Raw genomic sequence first — 26,266 nt, forward strand, 5'->3', positions numbered from 1 at the left:
ATGGTGTTTTGTTGATCAAGTTCTGATTTTGTAATTATAGACCCCACAGGCGTACATGCTTCTAAAAGGGGTTATTCAGAGCCCCTTAAGAAAAAAAAAACATTTAATTAGTTTCTGTTTTTTTTCAATGCTTTGTAATGCTTTTTCCTTAACCTGGTTCCTGCTAAAGGCTTCAGCGAGGGTGTGATCCAAGGGCTATAAGAGATAAGCTCTTGCATCTTCTAGCCTCTATTCTACTGTGTTTTCCTGGCACCCTGCCACTTGAATTAAGTGAAAAACATCCTTTCTGGGGGCTGTCCATCCATCCGGTGATGGGGTTGAAGGGGGAATGAGAGCATATTGCACCACTGCCTAGGACAACAGGAAGTACATTCTGTCCTTCGCAGGTCAACCTTCCTGTTTGCTGCGTTTCACTTCCTTTAAAATTCTGGTAACCCCCCCTTTTTTTTACTGGTCTAAAATAGGTACAGTCACTTTTCCTACAGAAAAGTGACTGTACCTATCAGAATCATTTCTTACATTTTCCCTGCCATGTACAGCTATCTACTAGGTCTCAAATGTGCAGTTTTGAAAGAAACACATAACTTTTCTTTTTTTGATTTCTGGTTAAAGAATCTTTGCACGATTGAAATGAATAGCTATCTTTGCACTTACTGCCTGAAACTACCTTGCGTATTGTATAAACCAATTGGCACCATAACAATATCACCTGACAGTATGTATTCCAAATCCATCGTGTTACTAATGCTGCTCTTTCTGGGGTTTAATTAACTGGTGTTATAATGGTTACCAAATTTTTATTATAAAAGGCAAAGCACATGCATTATCTTGTATAACAATAAATAAATGACTTGGTGTTGTTTTTTCAGTACATCCTGAGACATTAATCTGTGTTTTTCAAGAAATACCCGTTAGTTGCAGTGTCTGATAATGTCAGCCAGCCATTTCATCTTACTTTGTTTCTCTGGAATGCTGGGTTAATGCCAGTCTTGTGAATGCTTCAGGCAGTACAGCACCGCATTACTTTCACTGGTGGTGAACTGTGATTAAATCCCATCATATGGATATGATATCAACAAGATGTGGTTGTACTGCTTTCTCTGGCTGGATGATCTGTCCTTAATTGTCCTTTGTGAAGCAAACTTCCAAGACGTCAACCCCATTGCTTCCTGAAAAACAGATGCTGCTTCAGAGGAGAAGATACCATGCTTGCTGAAGATCCATGGATTAACAGAAAGTAGGGTTCTTTTGTACCTTATTATCCCATTCTGAGATGAAGTTCGCTGTGAAGGGGATGTAGTCGTGGTGGTCATACTTACAGCTATGGCCAAAAGTTTTGCATCACCTACAATTTAGGGATTGAGGTGTCATTTTTACGTCATAAAAAAAATAAAATAATGATATTGCAAAAGTCTACCGGAAGCCATAATAGTACAGTAGTATTTCATGTTAGATTTCGAAATGTCACATTTTTCCATTTTTGTCAGTTAAGTATATGGGGAAAACTACAAAGCGCTGTGTAATTCAATATGTTAACATTATTCAGGTTTCATTCGACTTTATGAAGCAAAATTAGTTAATTATATAAGGTGATGCAAAACTTTTGGCCATATCTGTACATGTGCCACACTTAACTTTTCCATATATCCAGGGAACCATTTATTTAATTATCATGAAACTTGGTATTCATTTTTTTTAGCTTTTATTATTGAGAATATAAGATTCTGGGGATAACTGGGAATGTCTGTCTGTACATACGGCCATCTGTATGTCAAACTTACATTTTTGCATATATCTGGAAAATCTAATTGTGATTCAATAGTTAATTTAAATCTCTTCTCTTCAGCACAGACTGCTGATGTATATCATGGTCATCAACTCTTGAATTTACAACCCTGGCAGAGGATGTATTTCACTGACACACTTGTTTAAAGGAACTGTTCCTGTCAAGTTGATTTCTGATCAACAAAATTACTAAATATTTCATGTTTTGCCCTTCCATTGGCTATATCAGTCTGTGCAGTTTTGAAAAAAACACATGCTATAGCAAATATGCAATTAAAAATATATCTGGTACTACTTTAGGTTTAATATCATTCTTAGTTTCCAATACCTATGCTCAGGATCTCAGTTGTGTGGAGTAGTGGTTAGGGCTCTGGACTCTTGACCAGTGGGTTGTGGGTTCAATCCCAGGTGGGGGACACGACTGCTGTACCCTTGAGCAAGGTACTTTACCTAGATTGCTCCAGTGAAAACCCAACTGTATAAATGGGTACTTGTATGTAAAAATAATGAGATGTCTTGCAACAATTGTAAGGATGTCTGCTAAGAAATAAATTATAATAATCATTCTGTTGTTACTGTACAAGACTCTGACAAAGACTGATCTCCGGGAAAACATTGTCTAATTTTATTCCTGTGTTTTTGTGTAAGGATTTAATGAGGTGATAAATAATGGATGATTCCATTAATATTACCTGTTGTGCATTTCCATTTGTTTCACATATGTAATTTTGTGAAACACTCAAGGAAACATAAAGAATACTGGCACCATAAAGAAAGCTTTGTGTCTTTTCAAATAGTCTTGCACTTCCTAGGTCATTTCACCTGGAGAGTTCAATGATCGCCCTTCAGCGCCTTCTTTCTTGTCATGAGCTAACCAGCTACTCTCCTTCAGGACTGGCTTGCTTTGCCGGCAGTGACATGCTTTGACCGCGAAGACACTTTCTTTAGCTTACTGTAGTATGGTACCAGATCTCCTAAACGTTCAGACCTGCACACGGGAGAGAGGAATGGATAGGTAACATGTATTTAATTATATATAAACAGATATAAACAGAAAGCACAGCGGTTCTTTGTGGGTAACTCAGCCACCAATGACTGGACTGGAAGCTGTGCTGGAACCTGTGGGGGCTGAGAGCGGGTTGTGATTTTACATTCTAAAGGGGATGCTGTGTTGCTTACCAGGTGGTTGGATGGGTGGTTCTGACTGTGTCTAGACAGGAAAGATTTAATTTGGATTTAATTATAACAATTTAAATTAGTTTATCGGCGAATGATCAAGGGCTTCTCATCGGAAGCTGTCTCCAGACTAAACATGCTGGTTTAGAGATATCACTAATGAAAGTCTGAAAAACATCCCTGGAAGCAAGTCTTGCCTGCGTCTTCCTAAATCTTGCTATCTGCAATCATCTTGATTTCTCTGCAGAAACAACAGGCTAAAACTACACAACCAAATAAAGGCACTAAATTAAAGTGGTTGCAGGTAGCAAAATAATTTAATGAATCTTACCGGTGGTGCACTTTTTAAAGAAAGAAACGCATGTTACAGTAAAAACGTATCTCTTTAAAAAAAAAAAAAAAACATATCGCTGTTTGCAATCCATGCTTTCAAATAGTGTTGAATTTCTTTGGCCATATCTCCTGGAGAGTGAAATGATCCTGGCCCCTTCAGAGCATTCTTACCTGTCATTAACCAGCCAGCTGCTTCCCCTATTGGCTGACCCCTGTTTGACCCAGAAGACACTGCTGCAGGGAAATGACCTAGGAAGTGCAAGTCTAGCAGACATGGGAACTAAGGACTATATTTAGTCTAGTGTAGTACCAGATATCATGTCAAAACTCCAGAACCATGAACTATAACTTTTTATGTTTTTATTATGTATAATAAATATACTGTTAGAATGCTTTCACATAGTTTTGTCCGCCAAAAAAATGTGAATGACTTATTACCTTAAGGAGTACCTGCATGACTTTGCGCTTGGCTGAACTATTTCAATAGAAAAGAGAGTTTTAGTTCTTGTGTATCAATGTTTGGTTTTTGTTTTCTGTCATACGTTTGGGGTTCTTTTATATTGAAAGACTTCTAAAAGGTTTGCCAGTCTCAACACGATTAAAACCAAAACACTTATTAACACGAATATGTCAGTAACTTACACCCATAGCTGTACATTTAAAATTAGAGCCATCAGTAGTGAACTGAAGTCTATAAAAAATCATAAATGTTAAATCTAAAGTTAACCCAAGACACTACAAATCTCACAAAGAGAAGAACAAGAGGGCATGAATGGACGCTGAGTAAAAGTAAGTTTAGAACAGGAGGTAGGAAGCACTTCAATATATTGTGTCACACAGGGATAACATTTCAAACACACAGTAATTGATGATGAATCTAACTACACATTATTTATTGCATGGATTTATATGATTTTTTCCCCCAGCTAAAAATTCTTTGTGATCAAATCTTTCTTATAATTAATCTCTTGTATTAAAGAGATGCTTTGTATAATCTTCAGTTTCACAATATTTAATTTCCTACCTTTTTAATAACCTATGAAGTTTGGTTTGTTTAGATCATTATTTGCCAGACTAAGTCACTATTAACTGTTATTGTTTCTGAAAGATCTGATTAAGGGGGGAGTGGACTGGGGAAGCATTTTAGCATTGCGCTGTACCCTGAAGCCCATAGATGAAACATTGTGGACTGACATTTCCCCTGAATCAACCTTGAGGAATCCTTTCTAAAGCAATGTTTTGCTCACATAGTTCAGAAGCATTAACCTAGCTCCCTGCACCACTCCATCTAAGAAATACCACCTGTGTTCTGTGCCAGTATTTCTTGCTGATGTATTTTTTTCATCCACTAGGGGCAGTGTTGCAGGGGGACAGGTTAATGGTTACACTCGGGTGGACCAGCTGAACTTAGAGAGAAGACACTCTTGAAAGCTCTGTTGAGACCACACGGGTAGGTTTAAATACCTGAATTTATCACCAGGATGTGGAAACTGAAACAAAGAATGATATATTGAAGTGATTCTAAATGGCAATAAGGCTACATTAGTGAAGATCATTATTATATTTTTGAGCCATACAAAAGTACTCGTTATGGATATCCAGAAGTTTGCAGATGGTCCAAAAGTATAACTACAAGGGCTTTAAACTAAACTTCTGCACAGTAATAAAAGTAATGCATATTAATACATGGTAAAAAGATCGATAGCCCTAAAAAATAGCAGACCGTCAAATAATGTTGTGGCAGAGCAGGGCTCTGCCCTTAGAAATACTGGCAGGGAAAGAGTTAAATTCTCCTCCCTGCCCAGGTTGATTGTGTCAGGTGGGAGCAATCAGTCAATTAATTATTCAATTATGGACTTAGCCACCTGGCATAAAAGGAGGCCTCGGCCTCTCAGTTAGAGGGAGAGTTCTGAAAGGAGAAGAAGCGGTTTTCTGTGTGTGCGGTTTTGTTAAGTTTTGAAACCAGTGAAGGCAATGCCCAGCCTGGAAGCCGTATTTTTGTTGTAAGTTTTGTTTTGTGTTCGAAACCTTTTTGTTTGGCCCTTGTGCCTATTTATTTTGTATTTTTCTTTATTAAAAAGCTTTATTTTGAACTTTATACTGTCTCTGAGTCTCCAGGTGGTGCTATCCCACTTCTGACTTCAAATGTGACAAGATGACAGATGTTTGAGACTCAGAGACAGTATAAAGTTCAGAATAAAGCTTTTTAATAAAGAAATACAAAATAAATAGGCACAAGGGCAAAACAAAAAGGTTTCAAACACAAACAATTAACACAAAACAAAACTAACAACAAAAATACGGCTTCCAGGCTGGGCATTGCCTTCACTGGTTTCAAAACTTAACAAAACAGCACACACAGAAAACCGCTTCTTCTCCTTCCAGAACTCTCCCTCTAACTGAGAGGCTGAGGCCTCCTTTTATGCCAGGTGGCTAAGTCCATAATTGAATAATTAATTGACTGATTGCTCCCACCTGACACAATCAACCTGGGCAGGGAGGAGAATTTAACTCCTTCCCTGCCAGTATTTCTAAGGGCAGAGCCCTGCTCTGCCACATATGTATACTAATACGTTTCCCAGAAAACGATTTCCAATATTAAAATAATAGATTTTTAAATCATTCTTACTTATGAAACCCAAACATAACCCTATTCCTTAATTCACAATGGGCACTCATTATTACACATCTGGCAGCTATTTATACCTTTCCTCAAAAGCACTGGAAAAAGCACTGGAACCCCTTTGCCATAATGAATAAAAAATAAAGATAAAAATTAGCGTTATATTTAAGGCAGTTTCCTGTTGGCGTGGCAACCTGGTGGTTGAACTGACTTGCATTGCCAAGGGCTAATTTCAAATGACTTACAAAAAGAAATAACATTTCTATCATTCATGTGAATTAGTTTTCCTGTTGCCTTAATTCTACCCTGGTCGGCATGGAAATTCAGGAATGCTGTGAAGAAGATAAGTCACTCTTTGGTGACACCTAGGTTATACCCTGTCATGAAAAACAACTCTAGTTAGAGGGATTCTTTATATTATGCCTTTTTCCAAATTAACTTTGCAAGTGTAACTGTGCTGTTTGTGCACTATATTTTAAAACAGCTTGGGTTTTTTATAACTAAAATGTCATCGATATGTTCATTAATTGCTACCGAAAATGCACTTCAGCCCATCTGATACAGCACGCTTCACAATGACTTCACAATCAGGTGGTGTGCGATTAGTCTACTGTCTGTTTCTGGGGTCGACTGTCTCTTTTTCTATTTGAGTCAACTATTTGATGCTACCTTGACTACAATGGGATGTGTCACTGCTGGACTGATAGTCCAAATGATAGTCAAGGGTCGCCATAAAATATATATATATATATATAAAAGAAAAGGGAAAATTCTCTAGCTTCTCTCAAGTGTATTTTTGTCTTTCAAAGCAAAATGACAAATGTGGTTCTAATTTTATATTTAAATTGTGCCACATTTATATCCACTATTGTTTCAATCAAATGAAAAGACACCATTGACTTCATACCAGAAAACAGTTTATGGAAAGCAGTGGATATGCTTTGGACTATACAGCCAATGCCCTTCCCTCTGAGTATATGTTCGAACTAATACTAACAAGTGAAGAGTTCTGGAGATCCAAGGCATAATTCAATTTAACAGGGCTGGGTGTGAACCAGCGATCCTGCACACCGCAAGCTAGTGTCTTAATCGCTATGCAAAACAAGCACAGGAAAAGGGGTCCCAGTGGTAAGGTTGATAGCATTAGTAAAGTCAGACATTTGATGTTAAAATCTTGGTGGAAGTACCAGAAAATGATACTCCTGCTAAATTGCTGTGATTAACAAGGCAGCACTTTTCTGCCTGTCCTACTGTTATCTTTTTGTGCTTGTCCATATAATTGAGAAAATATGTTTCTAGGGTGGAGATGCGGGCAGTATAATTACCTCTAATTAAATACCTCCTCCAATCAGCCCTATCGGAAGCAGCTGGGACTCTTGGTGGGAAAGTCATCCCCCAGATCTCTCTCAGCTCTGGGATACTGGCACAGATCCTGTTTCTGTTGAACAGCGGTTACTTTTACCAGAAGAACGGGTTTCCTTGGCAGAGAAAGTGCTACAACACTGTAAATCTTATTTCATTCCCACCATAAAATAATGTCAGTAAATAATGAAATGCACTGGGTCAGATGCAATGCAAAATGTCTGGGATATTCGCTGTCCCCCCCTCCACTAGATTGAAACCATATTGTCAGTTTAACACAATCTCCTATCATAGGAGGTACCAGGAGGCAGCAAGCTTGTTTGTTAATTGCTCCGGTGTTGTTGTACTGCTTGAGTGTGATGGCTCATATCACGTTGATAAAGAAAGATGTGGCAAAACACTCCCCCCCTTGTTATTCAAATATCTTAAACAGAGGCCACCTGACAAGGAACAATGTCTTACAGGTAATTAGTGTGGGCCCACCTTGGGCAACACTAATCTATGGTTTGAATCAGGTAGGCACCTTCAAGGCCCGATGCACTGTAAACAGTGATGTTTACCTCACAGGAATGGATTAGCCAGCACTAGACTATTATACCCACCAAACTAAGATCAAGCCCTGATAGTGACCTTCAGAATGTCTTTCAGGATTTGAGCTTTGGGGAGAATACTAATAATCTTATCCCTATCATCCTGTGATCAGCAAAAAATACAACATGTCATGCAAAAACAGTTTAGTATTCTCCAACAAGATCCCTCTACTGCTCCTGTTTTCAATACTCCCCCACTGATGTCTTACAAAAAAGACACAAATCTAAGAGAATATTTAGTCCATAGTAACATGCGACCTAGTTGTGACAATCTTAAAGGTTCATTTTCATGCAACAGGTCACACTGTGGTAAATACATCCACAACAACACAGTAATCAAAAGGGCCAAATCTTCATTCACTATTCATGAGACTTGTACTTAAAGGAATAGTATACTGCAAAAAGTCTTCAATGTTTCCTACAAATAATGCTTTTAAAAAAAACCAAAAAAAACAACATGATTGCGCTGGTGAAATGGGTATTATGATACTTACCACTATATTTTGGGTATATATAAACCGTGTGACACAGTGCATTGTACAATAGAGTATTATGATTATCATTGGACATTGTTTTGGAGAAAGAGTGAGGATGATTAATTACAAGCTTCCTTCTCTGTGTTGTTTTCTGACCCCAGGGTGACCGATCGTTCCTGACGTGTGCTGGTCAGTAAGGAAGGGACTGCCCCCCCCCCCCCCACCCGAACCCTCCACACACACCCCTGCCCCCTCCCATCTCCCATCTCTCCAAGTGAGATTGGTCGGCTTCTCAGCCCCTCTCCTCTCGACAGATAAGAGACTCAGGATTAACTGAGCTGGGTTGGCAGGAAGCCAGGGCACGTCAAGCTGTTTATTTTCTGATAATATCCAGGATCTGGGTAAACAGTAGCCACAGATAAGAGGGGCTATCTCTCTCCCCTCCACCCAGCACTGTCTGACCAGGGTCGAAAACATTTACACAGCACAGCCAGGCCTAGTCTGACATGCCCTGCTTTTACTGTGCAAAGCTCTAAGCAATTTAACAATCCTAAAAATATCGTGTCATCCTACCTTTAGAAAATATCTAACAGAGACGTACCATTTTTGAATTTATTATATATTTCATATCTATGTTTTTCTTTTTCCTCGTTTTTTTGTTTTCTGTTCTATATCAGGTCAAATCGGAAATCGAAGCACTTAGCGTTTCATGGAACGCCTAATTCGTTGTTTAGTCTTTGCAAACATTCTACTTCCGGAATGTGGCTGTTGTCATGGCACTATATTGTATGTAAACAGTTTAATTCTACAGGCGATGGAAAAATTAGAGAGTTTTTTTTTTGGGGGGGGGGGGGGGGGGGCATATGTATGAAACATCTAACAGATGTTTGAGACATGCACCCTGGTTTATGAATTAGACATGATCTGTGGTTCTGAATTTTCAGGCACTCCTACAGTAGGATGTCATCCCTGCTGAGCCGAGGAGAAATACTCACTTCATAACCTGAATTTACCCCTCGTTGAAAAGACACAGGATAACTGCAGAAATAATTAAGCAATAGGATCCTGATTAGTTTTTTCAGTCTGGTCAGAAAGGCTTACCAGGCAGACAAGATCAGCTACCAGTGTAATGCAACAGGCCTGCACACAGCCAGTTAGCATACTAGAGCTCTACAGATGTGTGTGTAGTGCTTTTAATCACACCTCACCGACAGGGCTCAGAATCCATAGTGACAGTGCGTCACACACCATACCCCCGTTACACTTCTCCCTTCGACCAATCTAGGAGACTGCCCAGTTTTTGTTCCAGATCCATTATGTTGTCATGGCTGGTATTGATGTGGCCAGTGGTTTGGTGTTTCATTTACTTCTGGACCAGCGCCAAGTTTGGATCTAGTGCACCCCCCCCCCCCCCCCCCCATATACCCCCCAGGTATACTGCTACAGCAGACCTTTCTGTCTTTATATCATCTTCATCTTAATATCTCATGTCTTACCTGTTCAATATCCTATTCTTAGCTCTCTATCAACCCATATCGCTGCATCCTCTTATATCATTTTTACCAGGCCTAAATTCATTTTTAACCACTAATGTATGTGTGGAGGAAGGTGTCCTGGGAATTCAATATGCCTTCCAGGGACACTAAATCCCAGTATCCCAGTACCATAGATGGATGGATACAATATTACTGCAATAGATGCACAACATTAATCGGTTGTCAATACTATAGTAGTGATATTATCAATGTTTCCTATTGGACTAATACAGGCTTTCTAAAGGGTTTTTTGTACCTCAGAGGTGGCAACCATAATTACGTGCAACAGGCAGTGTTGTAAGACGCACTGCCACCACAGATTCTGACACCTGTCGGTGAAATGAGGTTGAAATCTCTCTAACTACACCTGAATAAGACCTTGGCTCTATTGCACAGTGATTAAGACTGATACTTGCAGTGTGAATGGTTACCGGAATCAATACACACATAGGGAATGTCATATTTTATGCCGATCATTTTATGTTGAATCAGGCAGCCACACCTCGTTCCGCACTACATTTCAATCTGAATTTGCCTAAAGAAACAGAGAAACAACCGATATTTAACAACTATACCACCTTGTTCAACCTTTATCAACGTTGGAGCCGATGACATCATCGACATGCAGCTTTTGGAAATAGAGGAAACTGGATTTTATCACAGAGAGCAGAAAGGAAGCAGACACTGTTTGTGTGTATTGAAAGTGTACTGGAAGTCTTCAGTAAACAGTGCAATAAAAACACATTGCTCATTGTTTCAGAGTCTCTTTTTTATGCGCTCCTTGCTTCTCCTCATCTATGAATGAGCTCAAAAGAATGGAATCTTATCTCTTTCAAAATTCTTTTCACAATGGTCATAAATTAAAGAGGCGAAATAACTGATCGTGACTGTAATTCACACCAGAATCTGGAAAGCATGGAGGGGAGCCTGCTTTTGAAAAGGAAAACATCTCGTCTCTTGTTTGGAGTTAAGTTCACTGTGAGTGGGATACGTGGCGGAGTGGGTTCATTCAATTCAATTCAGTTTCCATTCTTATTCCCTTCACCAGTGAAGGAGGTATAAATATGTACATCACATTTTGGAGTTTTGCTCTAGAACCACGTATTCACTTTTTTTTTAATTGTTGAGAATATCAGAATCTGTTTTTACCCTTGTAAAAAGTTTACCACATTCATTTTCCCATGCCTGTCCCATGGTTATAGTTTACCATGTTTTGCCAAGTTTTTAATACCATTTCTCTTTACAATGCTTGCCTATGCTTTAACACACTTTGCTATTTTACTATGGTAAAACTGTCTGCTAAGAAATAATAATAATAATAATAATAATAATAATAATAATAATAATAATAATAAACTGTTATAGGATTGGCACATGAATAAGATCATTTTCGTAGCACTTTAGTTTAGGTATCTGTTATAAGTGATTATAAACCATCTATAAACGTCTTATTAATTATACTAATGACAATAGGATTAGAAATAATAAGACTATTAATATACACTTTTGGCATTGTTTTTTTTTTTGCTATTGTTTATAACCAGTTATAACGGATATATAGTCAGTCTGCCAGTCTTTTCAGGTCAGTTTGTCTTGCTGTGTCTGTCTCACCAATTGTATGGGGCTGCTTTGTTTTTGCAATACACTTATTATACACTTTTTTTTTGTATTGCTATTGTTTATAATCACTTAACGGATACATAAACTAAAGTCTAACCATCATTTTTTTATGTATATATGGAACAACCAAGTAGGATTGTCTTGTTAGAGAGGGGATATTTACACACGGTCAGCAATAGGACAACTGTAATTATTCCCAAGGTAACAAGAATGTGCTGCTTGATCATTCCATTTATGCAACACTTTGGATATTCAATTTAACAGTTCCTTCTATCTACAGTATATAGCTTAAGAAAGGACTGGATATCAGTTCCTTCTATATAGTTTCAGAAAGGACAGATGTGGTGAGCTCATTGGCAGCTGGTTACCAGCGCACTGTGTTGTGAACCAACACACATCAATGCATCAATTCTAATGCAAGTTTCACTCAAAGCGGCAGTATAACTACATGGCTATAATTATATGTGTCGCAGTATAGCCTGCATGATTGAGGTGGTGTTACATGATTTGGGTTGTACTGTTACTGTGTAATAAATCAGTGGCTAGCTATCTGTGTTCCAAGTACCTATAACTACCTACAGTGTGGTATAAATCTAATCTGATTGCCATAAAACTTGTTTACAAGATCAAAATTATCATAACCTTGGGATCTGTGGAGGGATCATATGTCTGTCATAATTAATTTTTACATGTACTGATTTCTTGACTGGTATTTACAGATGTCGCTGACAGACTTGTTTAAGCATGTAAGTTCTTGAGAACGGTCTCTCATCTGATAAGCAGACTCAGGAACTGCAACAAAACACAACCCAATACAAACAACAGTATATATAAGAAGGAGGGGAAAGCATTACAAAAGGAGGTGTTGGGATCCAAAGTGCTCTAGGAGAGGAATGGGCACTAGAGAGCTATGGACACCAATAGCTGTTTTTACGTCTATGTGTCACAGCTCGAGTGACCAGCATTAAAGGACGCGTTGCTTTAACTAAATGTAAGTCAGCTAAATATTCTTTATCTATTTATAATATTAAGCGCATTTCATGGGTGTAAGGTGTAGAAATATAGTACAGGTATACCTGTGTAAGAAGGCAAAAGGTTGTAAGACTTACTGCAGAAGGCATACAAGTTCACTGACGTAAAGTACTTGTCTCTGCAGTTTGGCCTGCTTTATGGTTGTACAATGCACTCACTGTGCTTTTCCATGGTTTATTTCATAGTGATTACCCATGCTTGTCTGTGCTTAACCCTGAGCAAATTGCAGCAGTGACCAGCGCTGGTGTATGCAGATCAGAGCTGGCTGTTTACTGGTTTCAGCTGGTCCTGCTGGTTGTGGAGCTGGTTAGGGTCCCTGAGTGTGCAGGTTTGCGTCCTGGCTGTGTGATGTGGCTGGTCTTTGCTGGGGACTCGTATTGAGCGTTGCATTGGTTCTGGCGCTCCTGGGTTAGGGAGGCAAAACCATCAGGGACTGTTTCTCCTCATCGCGCCACGGCAAACCCTGCTGGCCAGGCGCCCAGTGAGCTCACAGCGGACACCTGCAGGGCTGGCCTTTGTCCTCCAGAGGTTGATAGCTTGCCGACATCCGCTCTTCTCGAGTTCCTGGGTGTAGAAGAGGAAGCTGGCTTGGTCGTGGGATTGGAGGACACCCACTGAACCTTCGGGTCTCCTGAGCCACGTGGGGAATTTCTGCGGTGAGGGGGGAAGTGATTGGGTATTCCAAAATGGAAGAAAATCGGGGGTAAGATAATAATTCGACACACTAACAATTAAATTAAATTTTAAAAAATCCCTTTGCTGTAAAGTTTTGAAGTTAAGGGTTTATTCTATACACTCCTTTATCTATTTGATGTAAACTTTGTCCGGGCTTCTATATTCCTGTTGGCTACCCAGTAGGAGACAACAGTTCCTGGAGTCTCCAGCAGGGATCGCATGGCTTGTAATTTGATTTACTTAATATTTTACCACAGTATAAAATTAATGAGGAAGAGCTTGACAGGAGAAGTATCGTGTTAAATTGCATTGTAGTTTGCTTAGCGTAACTGTCTGAGTGGTGCCTCTGAATATTTTTAAATAATGGGTCACATCTCCTAGCAACCAGGCTTATTTTATGCTGGTCGATGATTAGAGCTCCGGCCTCCCTGTTTACTTCCTTGCTGTTTAGAGTTATTACCCTTCTACTTGATTTCTACATGGAGTTTGCCCCTAGTAACTACAACATGGGCCCAAAGCTCACACAGTGTTGGTAATAAATACCTTCCCAATGAACTTTTTTATTAGCTCTGACAAACACAAAATAACTAGGTTATAAATTAAACATCGTAATATTTACATAAGCGGTATACATTTATACATTTCCAAATACTGTAAATCTCAACAACCTGTTTCCCTGTTCTTTTTTATTTATGATCAAAATGGGGACTTTGGCTTATCGTCCTGTTTTATGATGCTGTTCAATAAAACACACTACTGCATTAACAAATGAGACTTGTGCTGACGTTTTATGACCCTGAATTTAACACACACGTACAGAGGGCCTTTAGTTTGATTTAAAGCTGTCAAAACACAAGGAAATGACACATTAAATCTTCCTGTAGAGGTGTGTCTAAAGCTGAGGGAACACAAAGACACTTTTTCAAGAACAGGAGACCAGATAACCTAGTTTGAGGCAGTGGTCTGAAAACTAGTCTCCTGAAACCAAGTTCCAAGCCACAAAGTGGCTTTGTGTGCCCTCAGCTTAACATGCTTCCCACAGAGGCGTGCCTGACACATCTTTCTACATTCCTGGAGTACCGCATATCCAGTCCTGTCTGTCTGTCCGTACATCTGTACATCTGTACGTCAGCCTTTTACCTTAGGTCGGCCAGGGTGTCCTTGGCTCACTGCACACCAGCGACCCCTGTGGTCTGGCTGGGCGGCTGCGGGCTTGCCTGTAAGCTGCCCAGAGCTGTTCTTATTCTATATTATTCTGTATGAACAATTGATATATGTCCTGGTCCTGTCAACTGTTTCATCTGATGTAGTGTTGGCTGGTCTGCCTAGGTGTTGAATTCAGAAATGAAGGACCTGTTTGAAAAGAGACTGAAAGTAAGTGAGTACCACTAGTCTGGTCTTCATTGGCCCCAAGTTCAATCAAAGATTAACTGAATTGCTCTATAAAACAGGGGGGAAATACAGGTCATACAGTATAGTGGCCATATATATATATATATATATATATATATATATATATATATATATATATATATATATATATTATTGAATCTACCCCCAAATAATATAATCTAAAACAAATAAATCGTAACAACGCTTCAAAACTATGTTTCCTGGAATATTCTTTAGTTTTCTTTACACAAATAGATTTGCCAAACAGTAGTTGAATTAGTTTAATATATTTATAGACTAGTGGCCCCAAATGTGAATCAAATGGGTGGCTATCTAAAAAAAACAAACAAAGGAAATGCATTTTCACTTGAGCTTTCCTGAGCACAGTCGTTATTTTTTGTTGCTTGTTAAAAAGATCTAAATTATGTTCATATAGTTGTTTTTTGTATTATGTCTCAATACTAAGATTCTAGGTGATGCAAAACTTTTGGCCATAGCTGTACACAACAAACCTTAACTGAGCCTAGCCTAGCAGCTCTGAGACACTTGAGTTTGGCATGATCTGCTTCCACTGTATCTGTGACATCACCAGGCAGGTCTTGCAGACAGGAAAGTCAATTAGCTTTAAAGAGAGCTTCTCAACTGACTCCCAGCACAGAGAGAGAGAGGGAGAGGGAGGTGGAGAGAGTGAGACACTAGCACTGCAGGACTGAGCTGCTCCCCTTATTGACTGTGGCACATTTAACAGACTCTTAATTGATAGTTGATTGTGGTAGGACGCAGTGATCACATACCAGCAGACTGAATCTTTTGCGATTAACTTCTTCATTGACATGGGGGCTGTGATAGAGTGAAGGAGGAAGGATTTCAGCATGGAAACAGATTCAGCTGCCAAAGCCACAATTAAGAAGCAGGCACTGGCTACCAGAAGGAGAGGAATGCGTGCGTTGGCACACGGTTTTGAAAGAGAGAAGGACGTTTTACACTAGATTGCAAAGTCAAGCCATGGCACATCTCACACATACGCTGGAAGTGAGTAGAAGGTTTGATTTGTTGTTTTTTTTCATTGCTGCTTGGATACAAATGAGATGAGCATCTCAACTGTTGCTAAATGTTTGAATTACTTTTTAAATTACAAAAGTAAGTAAAACATATACAGAATACCCGTTTGCTTCCTATTTTTGTCATCTTTAAAATAATTTTGACTACAAAACTGGGAACACAATTCTATCTGTTATCATATACCTAATTGTAATGGTACTGTACTTGCAGTTTATCACACTTGAGAACCTTATACTATTAATTTGTGTTTTTTTAATATGCTTTCCATCTTTTATTTCAATGCACAATGCTATTGCTATAGTAAACTTGTATACATTTCAACATTCACATTTCTGTGTTTTTGCTGTAGTGTTATTAATTTTAAAATACCTTTAGTCAAAGAGAAGGAGAGGTGATACCTTTTATTGGACTAACTAAACAATAAGGACTCTTCTTCAGATGAAAGTAGAAAAAATAACTTTTGAAATACTGAAATAAACTTAATACATTCAATACTTTAAATGATTCTAAATTTAACACTATTGAGTGTGATGTGGATGGAAATAAGTGTTAAAAAAAAAAGTTTGGAAGGCATTTTATTTAACTGGGCTAATGAGTTTTGATTTGATATTTGATAAGATAAGAGGTGTTTTGCATATGGTAATTCAATTGTCATTTTAAATCAGGTTTGCATCAGTGCCCAGGTTACTGTGTTAATAGTCGGCACCACATTGTAAAAAACTCTTCCACCTAACTGGCAATCCCAGACTAGACAACACAGACGGAGGCTGGCAAGGGAACAGCAAGTGCATGATGGGAAAACACTAGGAAAGAAGACGTGGATTTTTGAAATATTTCAGGATACATCTAGCAATTCTAATACCTTCTAGAATTTACAACTGTGAAGTCACTTTGTAAAAACAAATCCTATTCTCAGCTTTAGGTCTGCTACAGTCTTGAACTGCTGTTCTTTAAAAGCAAGAAGAAAAGTTAAAAGAAACTAGCACTCAATAAAGTGCACTGCTTTTGTTGCAATTTTTTTTATAAGTGACAGCAATGAGTTTTTGTTGAGGCCTTTAAATAATCTAAAACCGATAAGACACTGTGAGACATATTTTCAAAGCGTTTCCTCCAGCCTTTAATTAACTTGTTTTTTTTAAAGGAAATGATTAATGTTACAAAATGAAAAACAGAAAAAAACCCTTGAGCGTGCTAAGGAGGACTTCAGATGCATATAACTTATGGTCCTATTTTTGTAAAATAAACAGGAGTTTTACTGGTGTTTCAAAAATTAGGAACTAATTGAAGACTGGAGTAAACGCTTTGAAAATGTGGCGCTACGGGTTGATTTGATAAACCTACACATTATCCTGATCTGTAGTTTTCAAGAGCATTTTATTTGTAAGGGTAACCCTGGGATAATCCAGATGGCCCATGAAATCCAGGGGATTCTCCAGTGCTCTAAAAAATATCAGCAGTGGTTTATCCTACTGGGCTGATCAAACCAACTGTTTACCAAGCAGCCATGTCTATTGTCTTAAAAGCATTTAATAGGAGCATCCTAGTGCGTCAGTTCTACCAGTAAGGGAGAATGGTCCCTTATGGAAGGAAAATATATTTTGTAAATATATTGACATACAATATAGTGTAATTTCAATCTTAACCCTCCTTTTATGTTCAGACTTTAGGTACATCTTTTATGTTTTGGGTCATATTGACCCGATGCAATTTCAAACTAATTTAAACAGCCTTAAATTGATTAAATGTTTTTATTTGCAAAGGTTTTACTCTTTTATGCTCTTTTAGTCCAGGAGCTGTGATAAAACTTCTTTGACTGACAACCTGGGAGTGCCTCATTTTGGAATTGTCTTTACCAGTGAGATGCTGTTGCAATACTGACAGAAATTAGGCTCTGGCTTGTAGCTATATATTGTTTGTTTTTTTGTTTATAAATATCTCCAGACAGGTGCAGCCATTTCCAGAAATAATAATACAAATATAATAATAGTAATAATAATAAAATAACAGATTTAAGAAGTTTGTTTTATTCCTGCACACAAATCTACATAAATAAATGCCACGGGTCACAGTGACCCGAAACATCTTATTTGTATACATAACCTGTTTAAAAAAAAAATAACTTCTCAAAGGTTCTGTTTTCTGTGTATAAGTTCATGACCCCAACTTAGGAAAATGAAAAGCTAGAGTCGGGTCAAATAGACCCAAAACCTAGCAGGAGGGTTAAGTCTGTGTATAAGTTCATGACCCCAACTTAGGAAAATGAAAAGCTAGAGTCGGGTCAAATAGACCCGAAACCTAGCAGGAGGGTTAAGGTTTTTAATATTCTTGAATGTTTATTTGTTGTTTTTTTTTGGTTTTTTTGCATTTGTATAAATACTAACTACTTTAAAAGTATCCACATGTCAAAAAAAAAACCCAAATATTAGAGTAAGATTTATATATTGTACAATATAATTAAATATATTGGCATATATTCTATAATACATTTTGTAATCTTCAATATATTACATTATATTTCTCAATATATTCAAATACAATTTAGTTCCTTAAGGGGTGTGCTAACAAGGGACGAGATTTGATGCGTTGAATGGCCTTTTATTGGTCTTAAACTTTTCTTGTGTTCTTAACACTTAACCATTGTAAATATGAACAGCCCTAATGTGCATTTAATTACAGCAAAACAAAAAACAACATCAAATTCTTTCTGTGGCAACAAATGTTTTTTTTTTTTTTTTTTTTTTTATTTTGTGGTCCCTGGTCTACTGCATCACGGTTTGGCAGTGATAATGAAAAAACAGACTTTTGTAAAACATTCAATAAACTATTGTTACGAAAAGAATAATACTTTGGCAGTACTGTCCATTCACTTAACTGACTCACTCGGTCTAATTGATTCAGTCAGTGCGGCTGTGGGAATTTCCAGTCTTGACTGGGAAACAGATTTAATTTCCCATACTTTCCATACTTCTACGCTACAGTCAATACAGACAGAGAGGCGTTCAATACATTAATACAGGCTTGTGTCTGTATTAACTTTGCTTGGATTTTATGGATACAATATTGGATGGTCTGCAGGAAATTCCAAAAAAACAATTCCATCGAGGGGTTCTGTAGCATTATAGACCAAGAGAGCAATTTTTATTTTTTTGACACAGGTCAGTTATCCTTTTTAATCAAAACAATACTATTATGTTTTTATTTGCATGCACCAGGCAAGATTGACATGTTTTTGCCTTTAATCTGTTTATTGTTTTTGATTATACATGTTTTTGCCTTAAATCTGTTTATTGTTTTTGATTATACTTCTATTGAATATACAAGACCTTCCAAAAAAACAAATGCCTGAACTTTTTTTTTTTTTTCCAAACGATCCTAATACATCTTTATGAAACCTTGATTTAGTGACACAACATTAATACAAGGATCTGTGAGATTAATTACTATATTTTTTGACCTGTGAAATCAGGTTGAAGAGTAATTTAAAAAGTTCCATAAAGTGAGAACCCTCACGTATTTGAATTATATATCGCAGTAAAGTCAGATCAAGTGATGTTATAAAAACCAGAAACAAACACTTCAGAAGGTTTACTGCCGTCAAGTTGTTTTATAACATTAATTCCATTCCATAGCAACAAGCCTTGAAAACAGGCCTGTGTTCATGCCCCCATTCCACCCTACCCCCTTTCTGAGTGGCCCATCACAGCCCTGAATTCCTGGTATATTTGCATATTGATTTGTTAGCTATTTAAGCCTGTAATCTCTTTTTATAGAGTGTCTATTGTTCTTGTTTTTATCATGAGTAGATTAGGAATAAAGGAAACTGGCCCAGACGTGTTCTGTGTTTTCCCATGGGATGGAACCCATATCCCTTGGCCCCGTGGCTTAGTGCTCTAACCGTTGAACCACTAACTCTGCAATCAGTTTATAAGCTATGGTAAAACTAGTGGATTACACTGATGAAGGCATTCACTAAAAAATCTGTTTATTACTTTTTTTTATGATTGACTGTTCAAAGTTATGGTACAAAATGAATAGCAAGCTAGCAAAACATTAATTTGTCCATCTGTGGGCCCCTTCCATTATTGACCTAAAATACTAAATCCCTAGATCTAGGTTCACCAGCCTTATACTCTCAGTTTCAGCATTCCTAGTAAATCCAGTACAACATATGCTGTACTTATTCAGTTTATAATACTGGGTGGTGACCTGTAAAAATGTGTTCTCCGCAGTTCCATGATGGTACCTGCTAACCTCCTGGTTCTGATGTTTCTGCTGATACCTCAAGCCTGGTCGAGCCCCGATGGTGAATCGAGCAGCGAGCCCCCCCAGCCTGCCCTGGAGCCCAGCCTTGCCCAGGCCATCCAGACCCTCCTCCTGACACGACTGGGCCTGCGGAGCCTCCCGACACCCCACCCCGGAGTCCTGATCCCTCAGTACCTGCTCCACCTCTACCACTTCCATTCCCAGGAGTTCCACCTCATCCAGGACTCGGGGTTCGTATTCCCAGCCGGGCACACCCAGAGCGCCAACACTGTGCGTGGCTTTCATCACCTGGGTGAGTCCTAGCCTTGTATCTTTAACATGCAGGTGTCCTTAATGCTCCTTCACTAAGGAGGCTAGGTAGCTAATGGAACTCACTCACTGGTCTCTCTTTCCTTTTACATCTGTAAGCCTGGGTTTGTCCTTATATTTCTTTCCCATAGTGTTATAAAGCGCAGTGAAAGCATGGTAAAGCCTAATTAAGCATTGCAAAGCCCAGAGGTATGGTATTAAAAACATGGCAAACCATTGTGCATAGTGTGACCATAGGTAAAACTTGGGAAAACAGCTACATTACTGTGGTAGGCTTTTATAAGAGTTCAGTAGTACAATAAATTTCTCAGGCACTGGCTACAGTCAAGAACAATATTCATTTGATTTCCTATACCCAAGCTGCCCGACTTTTTTGGTTAAAAGTGCTTTAATAATGACCAGGGAGTTCTTAAAGAGCCATTTTATTGATACATTACTGACAGAACAACAGACTGCAATATAAAATAAGATTGGTTTACAAAAATTAAATAACGGTCAGTATGCTTTGTAACAGAACACGTTTTCTATTAGATTAGGTTGTGCTGAATGTCCAGGCTATGCTCTTTTCATGTAACTCTTGGGTACTATTGCCAATCTTTTAATGCTCGTCTTCCAGGAACAAACACTGATGACTTCAATTCTGAATCGTTTGAAATGTAAAGCTTTTATACCCAGTTAAAAAGAAAAACATTTGAATGATTAAAAAAATTAATGCTGTGAATTGACAAGTAGTGAATTCTTCTTCTTCTTCTTCTTCTTCTTCTTCTTCTTCTTCTTCTTCAACAACAAATATAATCTTTTTTCATGATTATCAGACATGTTTGACTGTAATACACCATCTTTGGTTAACTAGAATGACAGCTGTAATGTCTTGCAGTTACAGTGATATCCATAGAAATGTGTTTAACTGTAGTTTGATCAATCATTACTTATTCATATCTCATATACTCTTTTATTCCTAACAGAGGCCCTTGAAGACTTGTCTTCCAGTCCACTACAGGAGACCCAGCAGTTCCATTTCACTTTCAACGTCTCATCTGTTCCTCAAGATGAGCAAGTGACGTCAGTCGAGCTCCGCTTCTATCGCCGAGACAACTTGGGCCACACAGACTCTGGTTTACAAAGGGTTAACTTATATCACATCCGTAATCACAACCCCACTCCTCACTCTAAGAAGAATGCCCAGCTTCTGGAATCCAGACTGCTGACACACAACCCCGGTTCCAACCAGTGGGAGAGCTTCAACGTCAGTTGTGAAGTCTTCGACTGGGTTGGCAGAAGATCTGGGAACTTGGTTTTCATGGTGGAGGTAATTCACCTTAATGGGAGCCACCCTTATCTGAAACAGAGAGGACATCTTCGAGTCAGACGATCTGTGGACCAGGATGAGCCTAGCTGGGCTCACGAGAGACCCTTACTGGTCACCTACAGCCATGATGGGCGAGGGCAGCCTTTGACATCCAAGGTCACAAAAAGGCACGGCAAAAGCCAGCACTTTGTTCCAAAGGTGAAAGGTTGGGTGAAAGGCCAGGAGAGGGCCAATGGACTCGGACCTGATGGGAAAAGAGTAAAAAGAAACGGGAAAAGGAACCAGAAACTAAAAAAGTTAGCAATGGCTCGTTGCAAAAGACACCCCTTGTTTGTCGATTTTAAGGACGTGGGCTGGAATCAATGGATCGTTGCTCCCAGTGGGTACCATGCCTACTATTGCCAAGGGGAATGCCGCTTCCCTTTAGCAGACCACATGAACTCCTCGAGCCATGCAATGGTCCAGACTTTGGTGAACTCGGTCAACCGCAAGGTACCACGCGCCTGCTGTGTCCCGACCGAGCTCAGCTCCATCGCCATGCTCTACCTGGACCAACACGAACGCGTGGTCCTCAAGAACTACCAGGAGATGGTGGTGGAGAGCTGCGGCTGCAGATAAAAGCCAGATGATGTGGTCATAGGGGTCGTACCAGAGCACAACGCCAGCAAACACAGCAGCACCCAGGTCAAACGCAACATGACTGCATTCAAACTGTTCTGTAAAGTATTTATTCATAATAAATTTGTTTCATAATGATTGTTCACAGTTAGCACATATGCAAAACAGTATTACCTGTACAAAAGTGAACATTCTCACCACGGTTGCCACCTGTGTACTACTCGCTGTTGCAAATTTCTTTTAAAACACAGCTTTCATATGTTTATCCATTAATCAACCTGCAGGGGCATAATGATTCACTGTGATACTTTCTTTACATGATATATTGTATCATAAGAGTGTGTATATATATATATATATATATATATATATATATATATATATATATTGTTTGCATTATGACACAGAACCAGAAGCACAATTGTTCTTGAATGAAGAATAAGTGTGTATTATAGTTGGTATACATGCATACAGATGTTCAAAATATTCCATCATTTAATGATCCTAGTATGCATCCTATAGGTAACCCAGCAGGACAGTCACATGTACAGAGACCTGCACATTGCGATACATATCGTGACGTTAGGGTATCGTGACACCCCTATCTGGTATGTCAGTGGTGAGCACCTCTATTTCATCTTCTCAACATCAGTTTGCATGTGCTTTAAACAAAAGTCCCTTTCATTCAGCTTTTTTTTTTTAACGAAACAGAGAGTTCATTCTCCAAATGGTGGGGAATAAAATAACTTGCATAGCATTATCCCAGCTGATTCCTGTAAAACAAATCTATAAAAAATAAATGGCAATTGTGGTGTTTAAAACTAAATTTGCAGCAGTAAGCAGTAAGTCCATGGTCTACAGTATATAAGCAGTTGAATTATAACCCACTTAGAGTAGGGTGCTCCACTGAGGAGATGGGATTCCTACTCAATTACAGAAACTGTTTCAGTGTTAAAAGTCTAGAAGGGGGCAATGGTGTATATTTCTTATGGTTAATTCTGGGTGTGACCCAGAAGTTCAATGATTGACTTTTCAAAGTGTGTTAGTTCTCCTCTACTTCTAGGTGTCTGGCTAACTTTTCAGAGTTCTATATAGAACAGGACATTTGTAACATATCCATGAAAACTGATTTTAATTTGAAATATTTTCTATACCATTAACAGTCCAAATAAAGTCTTTAAGTTAAATTAACTCACATTACACATCGTATTTGTCCGAGGAATGCAGTCATTTTAGTATTGCACATATAACTATGTCAGAAATATTTTAAAAAAATGTAAAGCCTAAAAATAAGTCAACCTGTTGCTAATTTAACATACAGAGGTGTGCAATGAGGACTCTGAAATTCTCAAAGCTTTTTACTTGAAATGCTATTAGCACATTATTTTACTGAAAGGAAAAACTACCTATTACAATCCTAGAACCTTTAAGAAACAACTTGAGACTAGTTACCAGCTCCTAACTTAAAAAGTATTTCAGATGGTAACTTTATTGAGAGTGGTTCTCCTTCCTAACTAAATTGGGCTAATGGAGATTTGGAGTAGAGCTTTGAGATATACAGCCTTCAAATGATGAGTGAAATTGGTGATATTTCATGTCAAAATTACTTATATTACCAACATATGAAATTAAAGCTGTTTCTATTCCTGACTGTATTGTTCAAGGTACTGCTAGACAGAGCATGTTGGAGAAAAATAATATCCACATTATGGGACTTTTTTTATCACAACTATACACTGTTGTACCAGCAAAGAATGCTTCTGGATCCTAATTTGCAATCAGAATACAGAAACGTGCAATTTTACGATTTTTAAGTACAAATTTAAGACTCCACAACCGAGCACCTTTAAGTATCTGTTGTCTTAAGATTGCTTTAACTATTGCAATATGTTAATATATTTATTTTAAAACATATATTAAAAAGCTGTGGTAACAACTACGCCTGTTTAATAAGATAAATACTCTGAAAGGGAGGTGGGGGAATCTGTCTGTTCTGTACATGTGTGTTTGACTCTCTGATAAAGAAATAATTACAGACACAACTGGCGAAATAAATTCACCATGAGTCACGCACTTTAGGGAGCAGCTTTTGCTTGGACAAACATTCCCTTCTAGTGCCCACAGATGTTCGTGTGCTGCAGCTCACAGCTCTTTCCCAGCTCGAGTGCTTGAGAGCATTTAAATGACATTCTGTGCTCTCTCTTTTTTTTTTTTGTCAGGATGAAAACAGGATATGAACTGGGGTTATTCCACTACCGTATGCCCCTTTATATAAGTGACCGTGTCTTTTTCACACTGTCTAATCTATACAGTTAAGAACGTAAGAATATAAGAAAATGTATGCTTTCAGCTCATCTAAGCTTGTCTGGTTCCTAGTAGCTGATTGATCTCAGATCTTTGTCAAGTTGAGTCTTAAAGGATCCCAGTGATTCTGCCTCAGCAACTTGACTCGGTAACCCATTCCTCACTCTAACCACTCTCTGTGTGAAGAAGTGTCTCCTACCTCTGTCGTAAGTCTGTCTCCACTTCATTTCCAGCTGTGTTCTCTGGTCCTGGTTTCCGTGCTGCGTTGAAAGTATTGGTCCGGGTTAACTATGTCAACTCCTTTTTTAAGATCATAAGAAAAACTCTGTTTATACGAGCAAATGTTTGGGATCACCGAGCGTTTCTTTAAAAATGAAGGTAGTGAAGGCGACACTGAAATAAGAAAAGGCTGTGAAGTTAGTCAGAACATGTAAGACTTAAGTGCTGCGAGTAGGTTCTTAAATAGAATGAAGCAAACTGATTATGTAGAAAATAAAGCAAGCCACGGACACAGCAGACACTTCTTACGTACTGATGTTTGGTACCTGCCAGTAGTTACCATTGAAGCCTCTGAAACAGACAATTAGCAAAAGGAATAAGAAAATACACTGAACAGACAGTAAGGGAAAGACTTTTTAGACGAGCACAGCCTAAGTAAAGATACTTTTCATAAGAGTGTTTTTTACCCTCTACGGTGTCATCCAGTCTGGTGCGACACATGGTGAAATGTTCTGACAGTTTGTACACATTTCTATCAGAAACGGGTTAGGGTTAGGGTTAGGTTTAGGGATAGGGTTAGGGTTAAATCGTGCAGAAAGATTTACTCATTAAGTACATTGTAACTATGCATAATAACATTGTAATAATGTGTAAGTGCACATATATTTACTCACTGGAGCAGGAGTCAAAGGCAGCCATTCAAGTGCAAGTCTGCACATTTTTATTAAATGAAATAAAAAAACAAAATACTTTTAACCATACAAGAACAAAAGTTGCCTAGCAGGCTTCTAACAGGATATCTCTGTATAGCAGAGCAGGAGAGCACAGAGGTAGCCCGCCTCTCCCTGGAGTCCAAAACACAACTAACTGCAGCACAGAGGGCCAGGTGGGCCAGGCCAAATTGGCAATCGATTAAACAATTCAGCCTGACCAGCTGCGTTCACATGCAAATTGACAGATCATAAAGACTCAAAATTAAGTCTTTCTTGGGACATATAAAGCAATAAATGTAACACAAAATAAAATCACAAAAAGAAACAGTTTACAAGTGAGGGGTTTTCCCCCATCACACCCTGTAGTAGGTAAGGAAAGGAATGAAGGGTTTGCCTTTAAATGTGTTTAGGTTTCAGGTTTGTTTTTGTTTATTTATTTAGCTGGTGGTTATCCTAATGAGCGAGACCTAATATAATCCTAATGTCCTGAGGGAAAATTAAGAGCCAAACACATACACACACACACCTTCTGCCAGAGTTAATGTTGAAATGAGGATAATAGTAATCTCTGCTCCATTCAAATCTCAATTTTTAATAGAAATAGCAAAATGATTCTGGTTTATACAAACCTGGCATAATGACAAACTCAGATGAACAAAATAAATACAATGCTTCCCCTGCTCTTTGTAGATACACAAAGATATACCCCATGGAAATTTATAAGGGAAAATTAATAAGGTGACATGTGATTTTAATATTATTTTATAACTAAGATATGGCGTTTTTATGAACAGCCATTAACAAAGTCCCTCTGTTGGGTTGGTGGCTGGGGTGTCCCTAAAGAGGCAGATAGAAAGTTGTGTTTCAAAC

At 38.4% G+C, this 26,266-nt stretch overlaps 1 protein-coding gene across 1 annotated transcript; it reads left to right on the top strand.

The window, feature by feature from the left end:
* Positions 1 to 15,256: 15,256 nt before the first annotated feature.
* LOC131737470 (bone morphogenetic protein 2-like) lies at positions 15,257 to 22,531 on the top strand. Its single transcript, XM_059026696.1, has 3 exons — positions 15,257 to 15,631; positions 19,891 to 20,216; positions 21,199 to 22,531. Exons 2-3 carry the CDS (start codon positions 19,895 to 19,897, stop codon positions 22,158 to 22,160), a joined length of 1,284 nt encoding a protein of 427 aa, XP_058882679.1. The 5' UTR covers positions 15,257 to 15,631; positions 19,891 to 19,894; the 3' UTR covers positions 22,161 to 22,531.
* Positions 22,532 to 26,266: the final 3,735 nt, after the last annotated feature.

Source organism: Acipenser ruthenus, chromosome 7 (assembly GCF_902713425.1).
Source record: "Acipenser ruthenus chromosome 7, fAciRut3.2 maternal haplotype, whole genome shotgun sequence".
In the NCBI taxonomy this organism is placed as follows: domain Eukaryota; kingdom Metazoa; phylum Chordata; class Actinopteri; order Acipenseriformes; family Acipenseridae; genus Acipenser; species Acipenser ruthenus.